This window comes from Eschrichtius robustus, chromosome 16 (assembly GCF_028021215.1).
Source record: "Eschrichtius robustus isolate mEscRob2 chromosome 16, mEscRob2.pri, whole genome shotgun sequence".
In the NCBI taxonomy this organism is placed as follows: domain Eukaryota; kingdom Metazoa; phylum Chordata; class Mammalia; order Artiodactyla; family Eschrichtiidae; genus Eschrichtius; species Eschrichtius robustus.
Window position 1 is genome coordinate 30256498 of NC_090839.1, and position 23608 is coordinate 30280105.

The following is a 23608-nucleotide window of genomic DNA, read 5'->3' on the forward strand; positions in this document are numbered from 1 at the left end:
ATGGCCCGGGCCCGCGGCCAGGCCCCGGGGAGCGGCGGGCGGCGGCGGCGGCGGCGGGGCGGCGCGGGAACCGGGCCCAGGGGGGAGTCGGCCGGGCTGCTGCTACTGCTGCTCCAGGTGCTGCCGCCCGGGGCTGCGGCAGGGCCGGGGCGCCGGAGCACGCGGGGCGCCGGCGGCGGAGGCGTCTGCTGGCCCGGCGCTGCCCCGGCCTTTCCTCGGGACGCGCGGCTGCTGCTGCTCCTGCCGCCGCTACCGCCGCTACCGCCGCAGTCGCCGCCGCCGCCGCCGAGCTCCGCACCCGCAGCCTCCTCCTCCTGGATGGTAATCAGCGTCCCGCGCCGGCGCCGCGGGCGGGTGGGCGGGAGGTGGGGGCGGTGAGGGGGAAAGGGCGGGCAGCCCCGCGCCCCCGCCTCGCCTGAGGCAGTTCAAGGGGCGCTCGGGCCCCCCCTCCGACGACCGCGGCCCTGGGCAGCCGCCAGAGCGCGCCTCTAGAGAGCCTCTGCGCGCACCGGGTGCCGTCTCCGCTCCCCTCCCTCACCGCCCCGCGCTCAGTCCGCCCGCCGGCGCTCAGGCCGCGGGGAAATCCCTCCATCTCCCCGCCCCGCGCCCCGGGAGGGGAGGGGACAGCGCCGGCGCTCGCGGACCCGCTTTCTCCGAGGGAGCGCCCAGGAGGCTGGCGCGCACTGAGCGGCCGGGACTGGCGCTGCGCTGCGCTCCTGCAGGCGCCGGGTGCCGTCGGGCGGGTGGAGCTGAGACGCCCCGCAGCCTCGGCGGGACCGGATCCCCGGCTGTGGGAGCGCCCACCGACTGCGCGCCCTTATGTTTCCTGCGCAGGACGCTCTGCCCCGCGGCGGGCTGAACCTGAAGGAAGAGCCGCTGCTGCCCGCCGGCCTGGGCTCGGTGCGCTCCTGGATGCAGGGCGCGGGCATCCTGGACGCCAGCACCGCGGCTCAGAGGTAAGCGCTCGGACGCGACCGGGCGCGCTCGGGTTGGACGGCTCCGCGCCGCCTTCTCTCAGCTTGCTGAGCTGCTGGGGCGAGCGGTTGGAGGGAGCCCCAGCTCTGCACTGTCCCGGCAAGCTCTTGTGCCCACCTCTCCCTGAGAGCCTCTGCATCTTCCTGAGGATGTGGGGCGGGCCGGGGCGGGGCTTCTGCCTCCACTCCTGGATGTCCCGGCTCTGATTTCTGAGTACCGCTTGCTGGCCCAGCCGTCCATGGCTCTAGAGGAGGAGGTCTCCCGGCTGCCCGCAGTCCCACAGCCACCAGCTGTTAAGGAACTGCTGACCCCTCCTTCTCAGGCACTTAAGTGCCCCTCCTTGTCCAGTTCCATAGATCTCGGCCAGGAAAGGCACGAAACCCAGCCCCCTTTCTGCTTTCTCACATCCCTCGGAGTTGGAGGATGGGGATCTGTGGAGCTGGAGAAGCGGCTGGTGGGGAAGAGATGAGGTGCACAGTCGACTTGGTGGAACGATTGGGACTGAGGATGGGTCAGGGCCGCTCAGGTCCCTCCAGGTGTTTTTCTGGTGGGTCCTACCCGAGGCAGGGGTCCCTGGGAACCCAGTACCCACACCCATCTCCTCTGACTCCTTTGCAGGAGTCTGGGCAGGGAGCCTGGGTGGGGGATGGACTCCTGGATTTGGAAAGGAAGCATAATGGTTCGTTGACCAGCCCCCCACAGCACCTGGGCTTTTTGTATCCCCAGTTGTGAGCAAGGGGAGGGGAGGTTAGACATCCTACCTGGAGTTCTCAGTGCCTGGGACTAGGGAGGTGCTGCCTCTGCAGACACATGGGACACTTGGGAGCTGGGCTTCCCAGAGGTCTGAGCAGCTGCTTGTCCAGCAGCTGGAAGGGATTCTGCTGGGGGGTTTCCAGGGCAGACCAGACCTGGATGCCAGCCACACATTCACATCCTCAGTCCTGTTCAGGGGATAGCACCCCACCACCAACCCCAACCTCACCCCTTAACAGACACACACCTTGTTTCATGTTCAAACTGAATGGTGTTCCTGCATTCCTGTGCTTTCATAACTGTCCAGAGGGAGCACCGGGGCCTCTCTCTGGAGCTCACCTTTTTTAGGAAGAGAAAGGGTCTTGCCTATGAATTAATATTCTTATTTTTACTCATGATATAACTTTTCTAGAAAAAAAAAGGAAAATAGAAAACAAAACCCCATCTCTCTAAATAGCTACTGTCAATAATTTAGTGTATTTCCTTCCCATCTTCCCATTAACATATTTTTTTCCTGTGTTATACATACAATTCTGTATCCTGTTTGTTTTTCTGTTGGTTCTGGTTTTTCGTTTAATTTGAGATGGTCAATTTCTTTGTCTTTTTCTCCACCACCTCCTTAGTGGTGAGAGCTCCTTGTAAGAGAGGAGGAAGTGTTCCAGTGGGGCCTCACGGTTTAAGGTTCCTATTTCTCTCTGACTCTCCCCTCTGTCCCTGTCAGCAGGTTTGATGAGCAGGAAGCCGATGGGAAGGAGGCAGTGCCCTTGTAGCCTGTGTGGGTGCAGGAAGTGTGGCGATGAGGCTCTTCCCATGAGATTGGGCTTCAGCAGTGTCTGCACGTGGGGAAGAGGTCTTGAGTGGGGCTGAGGTGTCCAATCTGAGTCCCCAGGGCCGCATCACCAGGACTCAGAAGGCCTCCCCAGTTTGAGGAGAGGAATTTCTTCAGGCCTGGGCTGCTTATCTCCAAGTCCAGAGGCTTCTCTGTCTCAGGACACAGATTGGGAGCCCCCACATGTTTGGTTGCCTCTAGGCACCTCCTGCCAAGGGGAGCAGGTGGGAGGTACTTCTTTCTCATTCTTCCTGAGATGCCATCATCTCATCCGTTGGTTCTTGATCCTCCATCAGTCCTCTGTTCGGGTCTTTTCATCCTAAAACAACAATGACAGGAATTCCTTTCCCTGCCCCGCCCCCCTCTTCCACCTCCAAAGGCTCCTCTCCCTCTGTCTCGGAGGAACTTGCCCTGGAACACTCCCTGCAAGGCTGCTTGGGGTCTGACAGCTGTCTTTGATGCGCTCTTCGCCTTCCCCCCACAGCCGCCAGCTTGTCAAGGCTTCTGGACGGTGCCTCTGGGTCCTATTCCTAATCACAGTGCCCACGGCCAGCTCGTAACCGTGACACACACTCTTGCCCTCCACGACTTTCCTCCTTGGCTTGAAGGTTAACCCCAGTGTATCACCTCAGCCTGCTAGCCCACTGTCCCAGCCTCCCACCTCGCCCCCCGCCCCAAAACCATCTGCCATGCACCAGGGGCCAAAGAAACATTTCCAAAGAACTCTTCTCTGATTGTGTCCCTCCCCAATTAAAAACTTCAGTGACCCACACACACACACTTCCTCCCAGATACTCAGCATTCAAGGCCCATCACAGTCTGATCCCAAGCTTCCTCTCAGCCTCTGTATGACTCTTGGCATCCAACAATGTCTCTTGAAACAGTTCCCCTGCTCCCAGCACCCACACACCCACTGAATAAAATCTTACAACCTCTGGGACCCTCCCCCCCAGCACCTTCTCTCTCTGTGCCCTCCCATCCAGCCCAGGGGAGCAGTTCTTAGTGCTGTCTAAGGATGCTTATCACAGGCCAGAGTCAGCTGTGCCCTGCCTGTCCTGAGCTTCCTTGCCCTGCCAGCCTACACCTTCCTTTAGGGCATGGGTGGTGGCTCATTCATCCTCGTGTCCACAGCACCAGGCTCGAGCAGTCAATAGGGGGTAATGAGTATCTGCTGCAGGAAGCAGGAGTGCATGTTAGAAGGTTACTAAGTCCGTTTTTGTTGGGCTCCGATGTCCACGTTGGTGACCTACCTGACCCCAGGAACCAGGTACTGGAGCAGCTGCTGCTGTCCAGCTTTACAACGCCAGGGTTTTTCAGAAGGTGGAGAAGGAGGAGAAAGCCCAGAGCCTGCTAAGATCAGTGACGGAGGGCCTGCCAACAGGAAGGAAAGTTCTGAACGAAAGAGGGGTAGGGAGAAAAGAGAAGCTGCATACCATACACTGGAGGTAAGAGGGAAGGCTGGCAGGGTCTTCCTGGTGGGGAACTCTGCACAAGGATCCCTGGCCTACCCTGGGCCAACAGGACTTTATCTCTCAGCACAGAAGCAGTTCTCCTCTCCTTCTGATGTGACTCCCAGCCTGGGGAGACTCCTGGAGCACCCAGGCTAGCCCTCCCCCTTGAGCTGGTCCCAGAACGCTAGCCAGCCCCTGAGAGGGAAGCCAGCTGGGGCTGCGTTTCCTGTAAGCAGCAGCAGGCTAGCATCCCTGCTAGGAAATGCTTTTGTTTGCTTTAATAATTAATAGCTCTTCCTCAGCCTGGGACCTGGCAGGCAGGCCTGTGGGTGGGTGGTGAGGGGGGTGGGCACAGAGAAGCAGGGTGGACAGTCTTTGGGTAGAATTGAGAGCAAGAGGAAATATGGGAGAGCTGGCTAGTGAGATCCTCCCCTCCCCCCTCATCCAGGGACCTGGTGACTGAGATAATTTCCTGGGGCAAGTGAGCAGAGCCCCTGCTGGGGCAGTGGGAGCAGGGGATATGAAACAGCCCCAAAGCCTCATCTCTGGCAGGCCCTTCTAGACCCAGGTTCTGGGCAGCTGCCTCTAGGCACCAGGTCCTCCTGCCTGCACTGTCGCATTGTCGGGGTGGGTTCACCCCAGTGAGCCTCTGCTTTTATCTTCCCAGGCTCTGGGCAGGGCTAGGCCAGTAGATCTTGGCTGGAGTCAGGAATGCCAAGCCCAGCTTGATGATTATCAGCAGTCCCAGGGACCCAAAGGATGCCTGCAGGGAGAGCCACGGCCAGTGGGATGCTTGGAGGAAGAGAGGATGCAGAGGAGAGGAAGGGGGGACTTATGCAGCCATGTTAGGATGGGGAAAAGAAGATCTAGATTTAGCAGAGACAGTAGGGAAATCTGAGACAAAGGATGAGATGCAGGAAATACACACTTTTACTCCTTCCACCTCCAGGGTGGAGGGGGGATCAAAAAGAAGCCTCCCCCAACTGCTGATGACAGCAGTGCTTCTCCCCATTTCCCCAGCATCCCAGATTCCAAGATGGATCAGGCCCAAGCCAAGGCACTGCTCAGAACCTTGGGCTGCCAAGGTAGGCAAGAGTTAGCATTTAGTAGAGGGCAGAGGGGTGCAGGGGAGACAAAGGCCTGAAGGTGCCTCTGGGGGAAGGCCAAAGCTCCAGTCTCGGCCATTGTCCTCTGTGGGATTTGAGATGCTTGTTTTAAATTGCTAGCACTTACAATAAGTACCTAATCAAGGATGTAAAGACTTATGAATGGCCTTCTGACCCGAGAGCAGATACTGACTGTGAGGGAGGTGTCGTCTGTCCTAGACAGCTGTGGTGAGGTCCAGCTGCTGCAAGAAGGTTCCTGGGTCATCCTGCTCAGCCTCGAAAAGGAGCATCTCCAGGGACCCCTGGGTGGCCAAGCAATAGCAGCCAGACAACTCTGCAGCTCCCAGATGCCCCCGTATGCATCCCCCTGTACTCTGAAGCACAGGTCACCTGAATGACTCAGGCTGTGAAGGTCAGGTTGCCCTTGGTGTCACCTTTAGCCTGGATTCCCAGCACAGTACTCAGGAAGCCCACACACACCCATGCTCGGATGTCCTCCAACCAAAAAAATAGCTGTGCACACCCAAGCTTTTCTGTCCCATTCTCCTTTAATTTGGGGGCAATTTCAGAAGATGGGATGGGGATGAGTGGGCCCTGGTGGAAATATGAAGATGAGCACTTTCTCCTCCCACATCCGTGCTTTTTACAGGAGCACATGCCCCACCGCCTCAGCACACTCCGGAGTTGATAGGAAAGGGTTTTGAACATTTTGTTGAAAACAATCTTTTTAAGAAAGCAAGGAGATGTGTAAATCATTTGGGAGTCTTACAAAAGTGGTTAATGTGGCTGTTTTCATCACTCAGCTGCATTTACCTGGAAAAGGCGCATATGTGGCACGCTTTGTGCGCTAATCATGCTAAGTGAATGAGACGTTTCTGAATTATAGGCTCCAGCAATACACGCACCAGGTGAGGCAGTTCTCGTGCATATTGCCAGGCTGTACGCAGGCCCTTGGGCTGTAGCTTTGCTGGCTTCCATCACACCGCAGGCCTCTGGATGGCTGGGAGTTGATACCCCACCCACGTCCCTGGGGACCCTTGGGAAAGGGTCTGCTTCCTCTGCCAGCGTCTGCCTCCCAAGGCTCTTAGACCGCCAGAGCCTGCTCCACCCACCTGCAAAACAGGCCAGAAGCACCTGAGAGATGACGCCCCAGAAGCCCTCAGCCAGTGACTGACTGGAGTTGGACAATGAAGACCCCAGGTCCCTTGCTCAGCCCTCTGACTAGCTGAAGCACATGTTCTATACTTGTTTCCAGAGCTCCCTGGGGGCTGAGCTGAAGCTGCCCACAGTGGTAACTTGTGGATAATGCACCTGTTAGGGACTGCCTTTCCTTCTCTCTCTCACTCCCCACACCCGCCAGGGTTTCTTGGAATCACCTCCCACATAAAGTGTTCACATTTGAATCCTTGTCTCAGGGTCTGCTTCTGGGGAAACCCAGATAAAACACTTGCCTCTCCAGACTTCTGGGGCTCTCCTCCTGCCTCTCTCCCTTCTTCTAAATAAAGGATTCCTATCAATAAACATCCTTGCAGTTTCTCTCCACACCCCAGTGGGTGTCTTGGGCCACCCCACTTTGGAGACCACAGAATCAGAGACCTTGGCCTTCATCCACATCTCTGCCTCTAAGGTACTGTGGGAGCACATGTCTTCTCCCAGGGTGCCCCAGCAGGCCTCTCAGACCTCTCCACGGCCCGGGTCTGTCTTCTGAGCTGTTTGAGCATATTTCTGTGTCTCTTTCTTTCTGTTCTTTAATCTTGGTTTGCTTTCTCATTACAAGAGCATCAGCTCTTCCCAAGGGGAGAAGAGCAGAAGTCTCCCCCTCCCCCTCCGCACCCTCTCCCTTTGCAGCTTGCAGCTCTGCTCAGGGATGCTGATTGGTTACCCACTCCACGGGCAGGTAGGCAGTGGAGGTGCCTGGGAGAACCAGGAGAAGTCCAGACAGACCTGCATTTGGCACTCTAGCTGCTGTTCTAATCCGCATGTCCTTCTCTGCGTTCATAGGAAATACGAGGATTTCCTTAAACCAAAACCTTTTCCATTTCACCTTGGTCTTCTCACTTGTCTCACAGGGGTATGAACAGGGTAAACTGGAGACATTCGCAGACCAGGAGCAGAGCTGGGCATGCCCAGCAGGGTTCTTGCCTATTCTGCCGTCCTCTCCTGGTCTGCTTGGGGTCATATTGTTCTGCTGTCATTCATGATAGTGATCCCTGTCGCAGAGCTATAAACTAGCCGCCTCTGTCCCATTGCTTTGCATGGATGTGTGTGATTGTGCCTCAGACCCACTAAGCAAGGTGGAGAATGGAGGCTGATGCTGGGCTGCCTCAAGGGAAGTAGAATTGAGCCTGATCCCACTGTGGAGTCGGACAGTGCAGCCCCTTGATGCCCTGCAGCTGGCAGCACTGGCTACTGGTCCACAGACCCCAGGCAGGGGTACCTGCTCCCTTTCCCCTCCCGTGGTCCCCCCAACCACTCTCCCTGGGAATCCCCTCCTGCTGAGAGGGCAGGCCCTGTGAAGGGAGCTTGGCTTGGGGCTTAGGGCAGACTTCCCAGGTCTGGTGCTTAGGAGCCTGGTAGGAACCCCAGGCAACCAGGACCCAGGACTGACTGGTATTTGCCAAGAGGGATGGATGGGAGAGGAAGCTCAGCATTATTGATTGACTCTTGGCCTGGGAAGTACAGCAGTGTCTGTGTAGATAGGGTATGTTGAGGGGTCCGGGGGATTGTGTTCTTGCTCAGCCTCCACCCCTCCTCTGTTAAGGTCTCTTTCTTTCTCTATACCCTCTCTCCCTACTGTCTGAGAGCCTTCCAGGCACCTTTCCTGGGCTAGATGACAGAGTAAAGGGCAGAGTGATCTGGGATGGCCCCACAGCCCACCTCCTTCTGGCCTTATCTACCCCCAGGTGGTCCTGTCCCTGGGGAGCCTCACTGCCCCTAAGCTGGTCCTGGGGGCTGGAGGGAGGAGTCAGGGTTGCTGCCTCATTAGCATATTCATCAACGGTAATCAGGGACCTGCTGTGATCAAAGCGGTCTTCAGGCTTCCCTGCCTCTTGGCAAGTGGGAAGCGGGAGGGTCAAGGCCTGGACGTGAAAGGACTGTAAGCCTGAGGCTGAGGAGAATGGAGGGACACCGAGGAAGGAGGGAGGAGGATGATCCTGGAGCAAGGAACGTGTAAAAATAACCTTTGGTGGGGAAGAGAAGGTGTTGGTGGCGCCCTCCTCATCTTGATCAGGGACAAGCAAGGCCCGTCACTTCTGCCTCCAAAATTAGCATTTTACATGGACGACTGAGGCTCCCAAGCAGGCTTTCAAGAGGAGGAACGGTTTTCATTTTATTGTTTATGTATTTACTGTAATCTGTATGAGTAAAAACACAACAAGCCCATGACATTTCAGATATTATGGCTTTGCAAGAAGCCAAGTAAGAGTAAGTTGATTTAAAATTATACGAAGAAAAATATTAAGTAGTGATGAGTATGGAAGATGTTGTCACAGTGGCATGTCCATGATGGGACTGTGGTCTAAATGGCTCTCCAGACAGTTCCACCATTCTCATCCTCGCCTCTGCATCCCTGCAGCAGCCTCTCACTTTTCTACCACACTGTGCTCTCCTTGCTTACAGCATCTTCTAAGCCCTGCCTGACTTCAGAACCTTCTGGTGGCCTTTAGTCATGCTTCCCAAACCACATCCCTCCACCAAAATGCTCCGTAGTCAAGTAAGCATGGTGTGTTAGTTATCTATTGCCACATTTAAAAAAAAATCACCCCCAAACTCAGCAACGTAAAACAACATTCATTATCTCACACAGTTTCTTAAAGTTAGAAATCAGGGAGCAGTGTAGCTGGGTAGTTCTGGCTCAGGGTTTCTTATGAGGCTTCAGTGATCTGAAGGCTTGACTGGGGCTGGTAGGCCTCACACAGCTGATCAGTTAGTGCCGGCTGTTGGCAGGAGGGTTCAGTTCTTCTCCATGTGGACCTTCCGTAGGGCTGCTTGAGTATCATCACAACACAGCAGCCAGCTTCCTCCTGAGTGACTAATCCAAGAGAGTGAACAAGGCAGAAGCCACGTGTCTTGTATGACCTAACCTTAGAAATCACATGCTATCGCTTGTGCCATATTCTATTGGCCACACAGACCAATCCTGATACAGTATGGGAGGAGACTATATAAGGACCTGACTACCAGGAGGCGGGGATCATGGGGAACCATCTTGGAGGCTCGCTACCACACATGGGGAGCACTGGCCTGAGCGGGTCAAGGAGGGTCCATTCCTGGAGGGTGTCCCAGGGCCCCCCACATACACTTGTGTATGCATTTCCCAGCAGTTGTGGCTATAGCACTCTTTTATAGAACGAGGACCTGGAGCCATGAGAGAGCTAAAGAACACACTTTGGAAGACCTTGGCCCAGAGAAGAAAGTCTAAACTCCATGGCCTTGTTTTTGTATGCGTGGATAGTCTGGCACTTCCAATAAAACCTTTTCTCTCCTCACTTCACTCTTTGAAGTGGTCCAGTGACACTAACCCTCGTACCTACAGCCATTTCTTATGCTGTTAGTTCTGCCCTTTTGCCTCCTGCCCCTGTTGAGCTCCTATTCATTCCTCAAAGACCAGGGGGAAGGCCACCGTCACCGTGAAGTCTTCCCTTCATCACACACAGAAAGAATTAATCTTTTCCTTTGCTTTTACCGTTTTTTATATAGTAACATCTCTTAAGGGGCACCCACCACTCTGTCTTGTGTTGCAGCTCTCTGTATCTGTCTTCCCTCCCCTTCCAGGTGTTTCACTCTGGCCCCACGTGGTGCCATGTGGCCAGCGCTTGGTACATCATTGGGGTTCAAGAAATATTTGGTGAATAGGGCCTTGGTTCTTCTCCTCCTCCTGCTCTCACCCTGGCTTTGCTACTGGGACTGGTTTCTGATGAGCCAGGAGAAAGCAAGGCCAGACCAGAAGATCCTTCTGCCCAAGGGAGCCAGTGGTGTCTTCCTCCAAGCATGGAGGCAGGTCCCCCTATACCTGGGGAGGACATTCCCACCTTCAGCCATAGCCCAGGGTCCAGGCTGGGCAGACTAGTGGCCCTGAGCCAGTTCAATGTCTCTTGAGAGTCTGATGGACTTCATCATCTCCCAGGCAATACCATAGGCTCATGCACGTAGCCAGGAGCTGGGGTACAGTGGGATATTCATTCCAAAACCTCCCAGCTGCCCCTTGAGGCCCTAAAGGGCAGTCACAGGAGCCTGTGGTCAGTAAGATGGGTTGCTTGTTCATTTGGTTTTAGAGATCAGCCTTCCAAAATGTGAGGCCCAGGGAAAAGTCTGGGAAGGAGCCTGCTAGGGATGCCTCTGTTGTCACCTGTTGTGCTGCTTATTCCCATGGGAGCAAGCTGGGGTGACCTCAGGGCTGGGAGGCCTCTTCTAGAACTGAGATGGCCCTGGCAAGGGTGGAATGGGCCCATCCAATTTCTTGCCCAAACTCTTGACACATCAGAGCCAAGTCTTGGCCAGCCCACCTACCTGGTCAGAGGTGACGGGGTCTTTCTCTCTGGAGGGCACGTCCAGTGGTTTCCCAGCAACTTTCCTCCCCACAGTGGCGTGGGCCTGGCACGAGCACATTTTGAGAAGCAGCCCCCCTCCAACCTCAGGAAATCCAACTTCTTCCACTTCGTGCTGGCCATGTATGACCGGCAGGGGCAGCCGGTGGAGGTGGAGCGTACAGCTTTCATCGACTTTGTGGAGAAGGACCGAGTGAGAGGCTCATGGGCTCGCTGGGAAGGAACAGGGTTGGGGGGGTGGGGAGGGTTTCAGGGAACCCCCTCCCACTGGAGCAGATGATGGATAGGTGGTGGAGGAGTGGAGAAGGGGGTGGTGAATGGATGGGAGGGAGGGGGGTAAGGAGGAAGGTTGGGTGGGAAGGGAGTGGGGGGGATGGGGGTGGCTGGAGGAGCCCCGGGAGCACCAAGCATTCTCCCTATCTTGTCCCTGCAGGAGCCCGGGGGTGAAAAGACAAACAACGGGATCCATTATCGCCTCCGGCTGGTATATAACAACGGTGAGTGAGGCCCACTGCCCACTGGGTACCGCAGCACCATGTGACACGTGGTGCCCCACTGTCAGGGTGGAGGGGGCCTGGCTTCAGCAAGGGAGGGTGTGGAGTGTGTTCAGTCATCAGAAGCCACGGGGGCTCCCCAAATAGCAAGCCCTCTCCGCCTTTCCACCCTTAGGACTTCGGACAGAACAGGACCTCTATGTGCGCCTCATCGACTCCATGTCCAAGCAGGTGAGCCAGCCCAGGGGATGCTCAGGCCTGTCCAGCCCCTTCTCTGACCCCCATCTCCCTGTGGTCTGAGCAAGCATCCTTGTCCCTGCCCCCACCTCCCCCATGCCTTTCATCCTCACCAGTCTAGCTGTCCACAGTTCTCTGTGGAGAACTGTCCACAGGAGGAGGATGTGTGGCTTTTGCCCTCTAGACAAGAAAAAGACAATATTTGTTCAACAACTTTGTCTTAGGTCCTGTTATCTAGAAGTTCAGCCTAGACGGGGATTCAGGTACACATGGTTTATTGGGGAGGAGGGGAGAAGCTCTCAGAAGGGGAGGGAGGAGAAGCAGGACAGGGCAGGGGATGCTCAGCAAGGATGTGGTCTCTGCTGGAGTCTAGCCTCAACCTGATCCACGAGGAGGCCTGGAGAAGGAATGGCACCAGAGTTGTTCCCCCTTGAGGCAAGGAGGCCAAGATTCTGTCCCCTGTATTGGTCAGTTACTGGCTGGGGACCACTCCCAAGGGGAGAGTGTAACCTTCCAGACATTTTCAGGGGAAGCAGCTCCTGTCTGCTGAGAGCAGTTCTCAAGAGAAAGCCCTTAGCAGCTAATGCTACCCACAGCTGGGGGATGGGTGCACTGGTCCAGGAGAGGGGACTGAGTGGGGCCCCAGAGCTTCCACTGCAGACCCTCAGTACCTTGCTGACTTGAAAAGACAAGAGAAGGAGGCTCAGGGACCAGCATGAGGAGCTCGGGGCAACTGAAACCTGAGTCAGCCCTGATGGACTGTGCAGCCGCAGGGCCCCAAGCCTCAGGCTCTTCAGAGAGGTTGTGTGCGCTGGTAAAGGAGCAGGGCTGAGTCTCAGATGTGAAAATCAGTGGCCTGCAACTTGAGGTGGAGACTTGGGCTTTCCCACACAGTCTTCCAGCAGCCTCCACCCAATCCCAGGGCAGAGGAAGAAGTGGTGTGTTTCTAGGAAGCCTGTGGTCGCCATGGTGTGGGAGGCGGACCAGGCAGTGGCAAAGTGGGATTGCATGGTCAACAAGTGTGGAAGGGGTTGGAGAATGTCCAGAGAGAGAGGGACCCACAAATAAGGGATGGCTGCGAGGCACAGAGGTTATAAGGTGGAAGCCAAATGTGTGGTTTGGGAAGCTCACTCCTTGCTTCAGGGCGGAGGAGAGGCTGGGGAACTGGGTGGGGGGGGGGGTGGGGGTGGTGGTGGCTGATCCAGCAGTCCAAGAGGGAGCCACTGGCCTGGCCTGCGGAGGTGATGGGGTGGGGAGAGGGACCAAGGAGCCAGCAGGACAGCCTGGAGGGACAATGCTTGTGAGAACCGTGGAGGTTGGAGTGTGTCTGCCCTCCCGGCAGCCTGACGTTGGTCATGGTGATCTGGGGACCTCCCTGCCCCTGAGCAGAGCTGGCTCTGGAAAGAGCTGCCTGTGGACAGACAGAATCTGTAGACCTCATGCCACTCTTGCCCATTCGGATGGTGGTACTGGTTTGGGAAGCCAGGTTCCCAGCTCCCTCTGCATTCCTGGGCTCCCAGAGAGAGTTGGAGGGCGTGCTCTTCCCTGGGAGCAGGGCCCAGCTGCCCCTCCACCTGACCTTGAGAGGAGCCTCCTTCCCCTCCAGCCTGCGCACTTCCCCTTCCCCAGGCCATCATCTACGAGGGGCAGGACAAGAACCCCGAAATGTGCCGCGTGCTACTCACCCACGAGATCATGTGCAGGTGAGAAGGGCTAGGTCACCTGCCCCTGGCCTCTTGGCCCAACCCCTACCACTGCCACCAACCCCCTCCCCACTGATCCCCAGGGAAGCCTGGGGGTGGGGGGTGATGAGGGAAGAGTGAGGCCCCTGGGCACAGTGCTGGCTGAGGAGAGGGTCCTTGAGGACCCATTAGCCTGGCCTGTTTATGTGGCTTCTCCAAGTGTTTTTGTAAGAGAGGCCTCCTGCTGCTACTGGGAAGCTTAACTAATAAAGCTCTGGGGAGGGCTCGCTGGGAGATGGGGGCAGGGCCTGGGCCTCCTGGATTAGCTCAGAAGCTGGAGGAGGAAACTTTGCTGCCTCTTATGTGAACTTCAGGGCACCCCCTGGGCAGGCAGGATGGGAAAGAGGGAACACAGTGCTGGACTCCCCTTCCCCATTACCCCAGAGCTTGGCGTTTCTAGGCAAGGGCTCCCCAGGAGATGTCAGTCAGGAAGGGTCCTCCGAGGCAGCTCTTCATACATGGAAAAGAAAATAGTGTTCAAAAATCTGGTTGGGACAGTGGCTACCCTTGGGAAGGGCAGTGACCAGGAGGGGGCATGAGGGGGCTTCTGGGGCGCTAGTCACATGGTATTTCTTGGTATGGGTGCTGGTTACATGGGTGGGCTCACTTTGTGATAATTCATGAGCTGCATGCTTACAATTGGAGCTCTTTTCTATATGTATAAAAAGTGTACAGAGAGAGTAGGTGGTCAGCAGCCTGCCCTTTCCTGGATTCTCCAGGAGCAGCATGCCTTTGGGACAAGGGTTTCTTGGCCAACCTTATCCCCAGGGATAAGGGCTCTGCAGGTCCCTGTGTAGGACCCTCACCGCCTGTCTCCCCCAGGCCCCTGAGGGCGAGCCCCTCTGGCCCAGGGATTCCATACTCAGAGACAGGACATCAGCATCCTTACCCCGGAGCCACACACACACACACACACACACACACACACACACACACACACACACACACACACACACACACACACACACACACACACCACATGCTGTAATCTCCCTCTCCTTCACCCCCTTCCTCCTTCCCTCCCTTCTCATCTTTCCTTCAGCCGGTGCTGTGACCGGAAGAGCTGTGGCAACCGAAATGAGACACCCTCAGACCCCGTCATCATTGACAGGTACAGACTGGGGGAAGAGGGTCTGGCAGCTGCAAGGCCAGGGCAGGCTGGGATCAGCCACAGAGCACGGTGGCACCCACCACCCTGTTGGTGGCTCTGAGCAGAGAGAAACGGTCCCCTGACTGAAGCCCCTGGTGGCAGACATTCTGGGGCTGGGCATAAGAGTTGTGTGTCCTGAGGGAAGGAGCTGGAGAGGGCAGGGGTGGGGGGTGGTAGAGGCTGCTGGGCTAGAGGGGCTGGGAGGGCCTGGCAGGGAAGCGGGCTCTAGTCCTGGTGCCTGGTGCCTCTGCGCTGTTTGACTTGACTTCTCTGATCATCCGTTTCCTTTGTTTAAAAAATAGGGAAATACTTAGCAAGCTTCAATCATAGGATTGTCAAGGTGACGCATATGAAAATGCATTCTCCCACCATGATTTTCTAAAATTATTTTATTTCTTTTTGAATAGGAAATGCATATATAAGGTACAAAATTCGAAAAGTATAAAAGAGTAAATAATGAAAAGTATGTCTGCCCCACCCCTATGTATAGCATACTGTACACAGTCTTTCGTACTTACCTTTTTATTTGTAACAATATATCTTAGAACTCATTCCATATTGGAACATAAACCCTGCCTTGTTCTCCTTTTAGTAGATTAAACCATTCACAATGTACTAAAATTCAAGTTTAGGAGGGTTGACAGCAAAGTCTCCCACCTCTGCCACTGACTCATCCATTGCCCTCCAAATAAGCAAGCATTATTACCAGTTTCATGGGTATCCTTCCTGAGATAGTCTGTGCAAGAAAATGCAGACACAAGCAGTCTCCTTATTCTTTTTTCTACTGCAAAATATTCCATTGTATGGATGAACTATAATTTCTTTAGTCTCTATTGCTGGACATTTTGGCTTTTTCATTCTTTTTCAGGGATAAAATATGCTGTAGTGAATTACTTTGTCCAGGTGTCACTTAGCACATGTGTGAATTTATAAAAAGGATATTACTAGAAGCAGAATTTCTGGGTCAAAGGAGATGTGCATTTGTACTTTTGATAGTTATTGCCAATTTGTCCTCTGTAGAGACTATACCAATTGATATTCGTGCCAGCTATTTTGAGAATGCCTGTTGCTGTATTCTGGCCAATTAGTATGTTTTTTATTCATTCAACAAATAAATTTTTAACATCTACTGTTAAATGTTAACATCTACTGTTAAAATGGACCCTGTGCCAGGGTCTCTTCTATATGCTGTGGATTAAGCAGTGACCAACGCAGATAAAAAGCCTTGTGTCGATGGGCTTACAATCTAGTAGGAGAGATAGACATAAACTAACTGAATAAAATGTACAGCATGTTAGATGGTGATAACAGCTAAGGAGAAAAAGAAAGCCATCAGGAAAGATCAGAGAGTGCCCAGGAAGGGGCTATTGCAATTTTAGAGTATTTAAGGAAGCCTCACTGAAACTATGACGTTTGAGCCAAGACCTGAAGGAAGTAAAGGAGCGAGCCAAGTATGAATCTGGGAGAAGAATGTTCTTGGCAAGAGTGTACTTGTCGTGTTTTAGGAACAGCAAGAAGGCCCAGGTGACTGGAACGAGGGGGACAGTAGGAGACGAAGATGTCAGAGATACAATGGATGGGGCAGGAGGAAGGGCAGACCATGCAGGGCCTTGTAGGTTGCATGTAAGCCATTCTTGTAAACCATTGTAAGGACTTTGACTTTTATTCTGGATGACATGGAAGCCAGTGGGGGTGTTTGAGAAGAATGATATGACCTGATTTATATTTCGACAAGTTTTTAACTCTAGCTCCTGTGTTGAAGATGACCCGCAGGAAGCAAAGGTGGAGACAGGGAGATGAGTTAGGAAACCATAACAATTATCCAGGAGAGATGATGGAGGCTGCGACAGAGGGGATGTTATAGAGAAGTTCGTAAGAAGTGGTTGGGTTCTGGATACACTTCATAGGCAGAACTGACAGGATTTGTTATGGAAGGAGAGACAAGGTGACAGGGTGAGAGAAGTCAAAGATGGATCCAAGGTTTCTGACCTGAGCAACTTTAAGGGATGGAGCTCCTATTTACTGAGAAGGTGGAGATTTCAGGAGAAGCAGGTTTGGGAGGAGGAAGATCAGGAGTTTGGTTTTGGACGTATGACATTTAAGATTCTTGCTAAACCTCCAGGTGGAGATGTTGAAAAAGAGCTGAACACATGAGTGTGGCTCTCAAGGGGAAGGTCCAGGCTACAGATGTAGATTTGAATGAATGAAATCATGGAGGGAACGAGTGTTGAAAGAAAATATGAGCGGTCCAAGAATTGCATTCCGAGGTGTCCAATGTTGAGAGGTCATGGAGATGTGTAACCAGCAGAGGAGAATGAGAAGCAGCTGCCAGTAAAGTAGAAGGAAAATCAGGGGAGTGGAGTCCCAGAAGCCTAGATAGAAAAATTATCCCAAAAGGAGGCAATAGTCAACTGCATCAAATTCTGCTCATGGATATGATAAAAAAGACTAAGGGTTAATCATTAGATTTAGCAATGTGGGAGACATTGGTGACCTCAGCAGGAGCCATTTCAGTGGCAAAAGGGGCAGAATTCTGATAGGAGTATGTCTAAGAGAGAGTGGGAGAAGAGAGATTAGAGACAGTGACTAAAGGAACTCTGGACTTTCACCCTAAAGGGATCAAAGAAACAGGATGGAACAGGGTGGTGACAGGAGCACAGTGTAAGGCCAAGAAAAAGATATAGCTTGTTCAGATGCCGATGACAAAAACCCAGTAGGAAATGGAAAATTATGATGCAAGCGTTAGAAGGGAGAATGGCTGAAGCAATGTCCTCTAGTCAGCAAAGGGCAGGGTTTCTCCTGCACACGTGGAGGACTGGCTTTAGCTGAGAGCACAGACGTTATCCATGGAGGCAGCAGGGAAGATAGAGAACCTGGACGTGGGTAAATGGGAATATCCAACATAGGAGCTTACGGATGTTCTTTTCTGATTGCTTTGTTTTCTCAGTGAAATAGGAAGCAAGGTCAACAGTTGAGGATGAGGATGGAGAGGGAGACACTAGGGCATGAAACAGTTGTCCAAGAGAGTGAGTGGACCATGGAAATGTTCTGTGATTGCCAAGTGGCACTAAGGGCCCACCTAAGATCTGTGGTCATAAATTTATTTATTTATTTATTTTTAAAATTTATGTATTTGGGGCCACGCCACGCGGCTCGCGGGATCTTAGTTCCCCAACCAGGGATTGAACCTGGGGCCATGGCAGTGAAAGCACCGAGTCCTAACCACTGGACCATCAGGGAATTACCTGTGGTCATAAGTTAAAAGTGAGCAATTTCCCCAGTCCTGCTGAGCTGCACAAGTGCAGGTGCAGAACAGGTGAGTGGTTGCGTATAGCCAGAGTTAGGGGTTTGCTATGTGAACACGATGAAACATGAGAGGGCAAGAGAGTGAAAAGTGTAAGCAAGGGGTGTTTACAAAAATGGAACAAGGAATTTAAGCTCAGAAAGGAGAGGACTATGGGAGAGTGAAGAGAAGGCAGGATGAATGGAACATAGGTTTTGATGGGGCCAAGAATTACTAGAGTTGAGGTACTAGAAGGAGTTGGAGCTGGTGGTTAGGGAGTGGGTTGTCTGTAGGTAGGATTATTTGGAAATTCCGTTTATTGGTAATGTGTGGCCAAGGGAGGGTAGAGAGAAGGTCATTGGAGGAGAGATACTCAAGGAATGGAGAGAAGAATGTGTTGGAAGAGCTATCTATTTACATTGATACTGAAATCACCAGGAATTATGTTTGATTTTAATGATTCTTTATAGATCCTAGATACTGATACTTTGTCAGGGAAGTATATATCAAGTAACTCAATGTAGTTGAATTTATCGATATTTTCCTCATGGATTTCATTCTGCTTTTTGTTTAAGAAACCTTTCTCTATGCTGAGTCATAAAGATATTCTCCTATATTTTCTTCTAAAGATTTCACAGTTTTTCCTTGTACATTTAGGTTAGTAATCCATGTGGAGCTAATTTGGGGCATGGTGTGAATTAAGGTATCAATGTAATTATTTTTATTTATGAATCACTAATTATTCTAGTATCATTTATTAAATAACTCATCCTTTCTTACTGAGCTTCAGTACCACCTATGTCCTAAATCAAGTTTCCTTCTATTTGTGTGTCCGATTCTAGACTCTGTGTTTTATTCTCTTGATCTATTTGATAATCTCTGTGCTAACATGGCATTGTTTGAATCACTCTATCTATATAAAAATAATGTAAACAAGCGTGTAGGGTAAGTTTCCCATCTTATCTTGTTCTTCAGGGAAGAACTGACTATTTTGGCCTTTTGTGCTTCCATATTAATTTTAGAATCCATGTAGAAGGTTCCACACCAACACACACACACACACACACACACACACACACACACACACGCATCTTTGGGGGTTTTGTACAGTTAACTTATACATCAATTTGGAGGAGAATTCACATCTTTATGCTACTGAGTCTTCCTATCCATGAATATGGTTTATCTCTCCATTTATATAGATCTTCTTTAAAGCCTTTCAATAAAGTTTTATAATTTTCTCAATTAATTTTCTCAGTAAAGTCTACATACACTTATTGTTTTCCTTTATTCACTCATTCAATAAATATTTATTGAGCATCTACTATGTACCAGACACTGTTCTAGGTTCTAGGAATACCACAGTAAACAAAGCAGACAAAAATATCCATATTCATGGACAGAGAAGACATTGGGGAGATGGGCAATAAACAGTAATTATAAGTATGTGAGAAGGTGATAGGTGGGAAAAGATAGAGAAAAATAAAACTGATCAGGAATTTGGGGGTGGGGGAGGTGTGATTTTAAATGGCGTGGTCACAGTAGGCCAAATTAAGAAGGTGGAGTTTGAGGAAGGACTTGAAGAGGTGAGGGAATGAACCATTCAGTTGTATGGGTAGCTTATTTCTAGGTACAATTTATATTTTGTTGTTATTGTAAATTATATCTTTTGCTATGTTTTCTAAGTCTTCGTTGATAATATAAAGAAATACGATTGATATTTGCATGTAGATATTTGTCTTTAGATTTCTTTTGTTTTGTTTTTTCTATAGAGACAGACGTGTAAAAAATGACTTTTGTTTTTCCTATCCAATCCTTTTGCATTTTATTTATTTTTCTTACGTTACTGCACTGACTAGAACCTCAAGTACAACCTTGAGAAAATAAGGAGTGATAATGGGCAGTCTTGGCTTGTTTTTTATTTTAAAGAAAATGCTTCTAGTGTTTCACCATTTAAAATGTTGCTAATTGTAGCTATTTGGTAGCTATACTTCATCAAGTTAAAAATGGTTGGTATGAGAGTTTTTTAATTTTTGTTTTTTGGGTTTTTTTCATGAACAGATGTTGAATTTCACGTGTTGTTTTTCTCTACATGTATTGAATTGATCATATGGCTTTTCTCCTTTAAACTGTTAATGTACTGAATTTCATTAATGGATTTTCTGATACTGAACTACTCCTGGTATAACCTAACTTGATGATGATTTACTATCTTTAAATGCTACAGGATTTGCTTTGTTAATAATATTTAGGAATTTTGCATTTATGTTCAACACGATTGGCTTGTAATTTTCTTTTCTTACAATGTCCTAGTATGATTTTGACAGTCCGTGGTATAAGACCCTTAAATAATTAGATGGGACATGTTCTTTCTTTTACTATTTGCTGAATGAATTTGTATTAGTTTGTAATGATTTTTTCCTTGAAAATTTGTTACAATTTGGTTTTAGTTTGTGGGGTTGAGGAGGAGAGAATTTTTAAGCCATTTATTCATATTTTAATGGTCATAGGACTATTTAGGCCTTTTATTTCTTTTTTACTCTATTTTCATGAGTTAGATTTTTTAAGGAATTTGTACAATGTGCCTAAGTTTTCAAATTTGTTTCCGTAAAGTCGTTCATAATGTTCTCTTATCTTTTTGATCTCTGCTGTATCTTTTTAAAAAATATTTATTTATTTGTCTGCTTCAGGTCTTAGTTGCAGCACATGGACTCTTCATTGTGGCTTGCTGGCTTCTCTCTAGTTGTGCCGTGCAGGCTCAGTAGTTGCGGTGCACGGGCTCTCTAGTTGTGGTGTGTGGGCTCCAGAGCACGCGGGCTCAGTAGTTGTGGCGTGTGGGCTCTCTAGTTGTGGTGTGCGGGCTCCAGGGCACGTGGGCTCAGTAGTTGCAGCACGTGGGCTTAGTTTCCCAGTGGCAAATGGGATCTTAGTTCCCCAACCAGGGATCAAACCCACGTCCCCTGCATTAGAAGGTGGATTCTTAACCACTAGATCACCAGGGAAGTCCCTCTGCTGTATCTTTAGCTGTGAACCTTTTCCATTTCTGATATTAATTGTTTGTATCATATCTTTCTCCTTGATGAGTTTTGCTAGCAATTTTTACTTTTATTTGTGTTTTCTGAAAACTGACAGCTTTATCAATCTTTTTCTAATGTTTGTTTCGTATTACGTTAATTCTGCATTTATCTTTATCATCTTCCTTCTTAGTTCTTTGGGTTTATTTTGTTGTTCTTTTTTAATTTCTTAAGTTGGATGTTTAGCTCATTAATTGTTGACCTTCTTTACTAATATAATCATTTAAGGCTATGACATTTCCTTAAAATACTATCTTTCCTCTATGTCACATTATTTTTTATTTTTCTTTATTTTTCTTTATTTTTTTGGCTGTGTTGAGTCTTAGTTGCAGCATGCAGGATCTTCGTTGAGGCATGCAGAATCTTTTTGTGCAGCGTGTGGGCTCTTCGTTGCAGCGCACGGGCTTCATCTAGTTGTGGCATGCGGGTTTTCTCTCTCTAGTTGTGGCATGTGGGCTCCAGGGGGCAGGGGCTCTGTAGTTTGTGGCACGTGGGCTCTCTCCTTGAGGTGCATGAACTCAGTAGTTGTGTTGCGTGGGCTTAGTTGCCCCGTGGCATGTGGGATCTTAGTTCCCCGACCAGGGATCAAACCCTCATCCCCTGCATTGGAAAGCAGATTCTTTACCACTGGACCATCAGGGAAGTCCCTATGTCACATTATTATATCTCATATTTTCATTATCAGTTCCAAGGATTGTTAAATTTGTTATGATTTCTCTTTTAATACATGGGCTATTTAGAAGTATGTTTCCTTATTCTTTATTTTTAAATTAACTTTATGAGGTATAACTGATATTCAATAAAACAGGCATAAGACATACAATTTGAAAAGTTTTGACATATGTATACACTGATGAAACTATCACCACAGTTGAGATAGTGAACATATCCTTCATTCCCAAAAGTTTTCTCATGCTCCCCCTGGAATCTCTCCCTCTCTCCCCTTACCTCCATCCTCAGGCAACAGTTGATCTGCTTTGTGTCATCATAGATTTGTTTGCACTTTCTAGAGTTTTATATAAATGGGATGATACAGTATGTGCTTTTTCTTTTGTCTAGCTTCTTTTGCTCAGCATAATTTTTTTGTGTTATCCATTTTGTTACATGTATTAATAGTTCATTTCTTTTTATTGCTGAGTTGTATTCCATTGTATGAATATAGCAAAATGTGCCTTCATCTCTTGATAGACATTTGGGTTCTTTCCAGTTTTTGTCTATTATAAATAAAGCTTTATAAACATTTATGTACAAGTCCTTATATGGACAAGTGCTTTCATTTCTCTTGGCTAAAATAAGTAGGAGTAGAATGGTTGTATATGTATATGTGTATGTGTATGGTAAGTATATGTTTAACTTCATAAGTAGTCGCCTATTTTCCAAAGTGGTTGTACCATTTTATGTTTCCCACCAGCAGTGTATGAGAGTTGTAATTCCTCTACATTCTCATCAGCACGAGAATGATCTCTTTTTTTTTTTTAATTAATTAATTAATTTATTTATTTATTTTATTTTTGGCTGTGTTGGGTCTTTGTTTCTGTGTGAGGGCTTTCTCTAGTTGCAGCAAGCGGGGGCCACCCTTCATCGCAGTGCGCGGGCCTCTCACCATCGTGGCCTCTCCCGTTGCGGAGCACAGGCTCCAGACGCGCAGGCTCAGTAGTTGTGGCTCACGGGCCCAGTTGCTCCACGGCATGTGGGATCTTCCCAGACCAGGGCTCGAACCCGTGTCCCCTGCATTGGCAGGCGGATTCTCAACCACTGCACCACCAGGGAAGCCCTGATCTCTCTTTTTAATGTTAGCCATTCTAATAGATGTGTAGTGATATCTCATTATGGTTTTAATTTGCATGTCCCTAATGACTAATGATGTTGAACAACTTTTCATGTGCTTATTTGCCATCCATATTTTTTTGGGGGGGGAAGTGTTTGTTCACCCCCTCCCTTTTTATTGGGTTATTTTTTAATTACTGAGTTGTGGGAGTTCTTTATATACTGTGGATAAAAATCAGATAAATATTCTGCAAAAAATTTTTCCCAATCTGTGACTTGTTTTTTCATTCTCTTAACAGTGTTTTTGAAGAGCACAAATTTTTAATTTTGATAAAGTACAAATTATAAATTTTTTCTTTTGTGTATTGTGTTTTTGTTGTCATAGCTAAAAAATCTTTACCTAACCCAAGGTCACAGAAAATTTCCCCCTTCCTCTATAAGTTTTGTAGTTCTAGGTTTTACATTTAGGAGTAGGATCCATTTTAAGTTAATTTTTGTAGATGATGAGAGGTGTAGATTCAAGACGTTTTGTTTTGTTTTGCAATATATTTGTTTTGCAATATATATATATATATATTTGCAATATATATATATATGTTCCAGCACCATTTCTTTTTTTTTTTTAATGAAGACAGTGTTTCCTTTTTTTTTTTAACTTTTTAAAAATATTTATTTATTTATTTATTTATTTATGGCTGTGTTGGGTCTTCGTTTCTGTGCGAGGGCTTTCTCTAGTTGTGGCAAGCGGGGGCCACTCTTCATCGCGGTGCGCGGGCCTCTCACTATTGTGGCTTCTCTTGTTGCGGAGCACAGGTTCCAGACGCGCAGGCTCAGCAATTGTGGCTCGCGGGCCCACTTGCTCCGTGGTACGTGGGATCCTCCCAGACCAGGGCTCGAACCCGTGTCCCCTGCATTGGCAGACAGACTCCCAACCACTGCGCCACCAGGGAAGCCCCACCATTTCTTTTAAACTTTGCAAAAAATCAATTGTTTATATATGTGTGGGGTTATTTCTGGCCTCTATTCTGTTCCATTGATTCCTTAGTCTAGCTTTTATGCCAATACCACACTATTTTGATTACTGTTGCTTTATAATAATTCTTGAAATCAGGTAATATAGGACCTCCAACTTTGTTTCTTCATTGCAACTTTTTTCTTTGCATTTCCGTATGAATTTGGGCATCAACTTGTCAATTTC

The 23608-nt window shown here is 49.6% G+C and overlaps 1 protein-coding gene across 5 annotated transcripts in view; it reads left to right on the forward strand.

Annotated features, from left to right (window-relative positions):
- Window positions 1–23608, forward strand: part of EBF4 (EBF family member 4) — a 54920-nt gene continuing 31312 nt past the window's right edge. For 4 of the 5 annotated variants that reach the window (XR_011070323.1, XM_068524195.1, XM_068524196.1 and 1 more), the window contains exons 1-6: window positions 820–956; window positions 10700–10856; window positions 11097–11160; window positions 11333–11388; window positions 13024–13097; window positions 14179–14247. Coding sequence is in view for 4 of the 5 variants with exons in the window: in XM_068524195.1 (XP_068380296.1) it covers window positions 820–956; window positions 10700–10856; window positions 11097–11160; window positions 11333–11388; window positions 13024–13097; window positions 14179–14247 (557 nt within the window). In the remaining variant the exon portion in view is untranslated. Of the gene's footprint in view, window positions 322–819; window positions 957–10699; window positions 10857–11096; window positions 11161–11332; window positions 11389–13023; window positions 13098–14178; window positions 14248–23608 lie in introns of those variants that run through there. The other variant, XM_068524194.1, reaches the window with a different exon arrangement.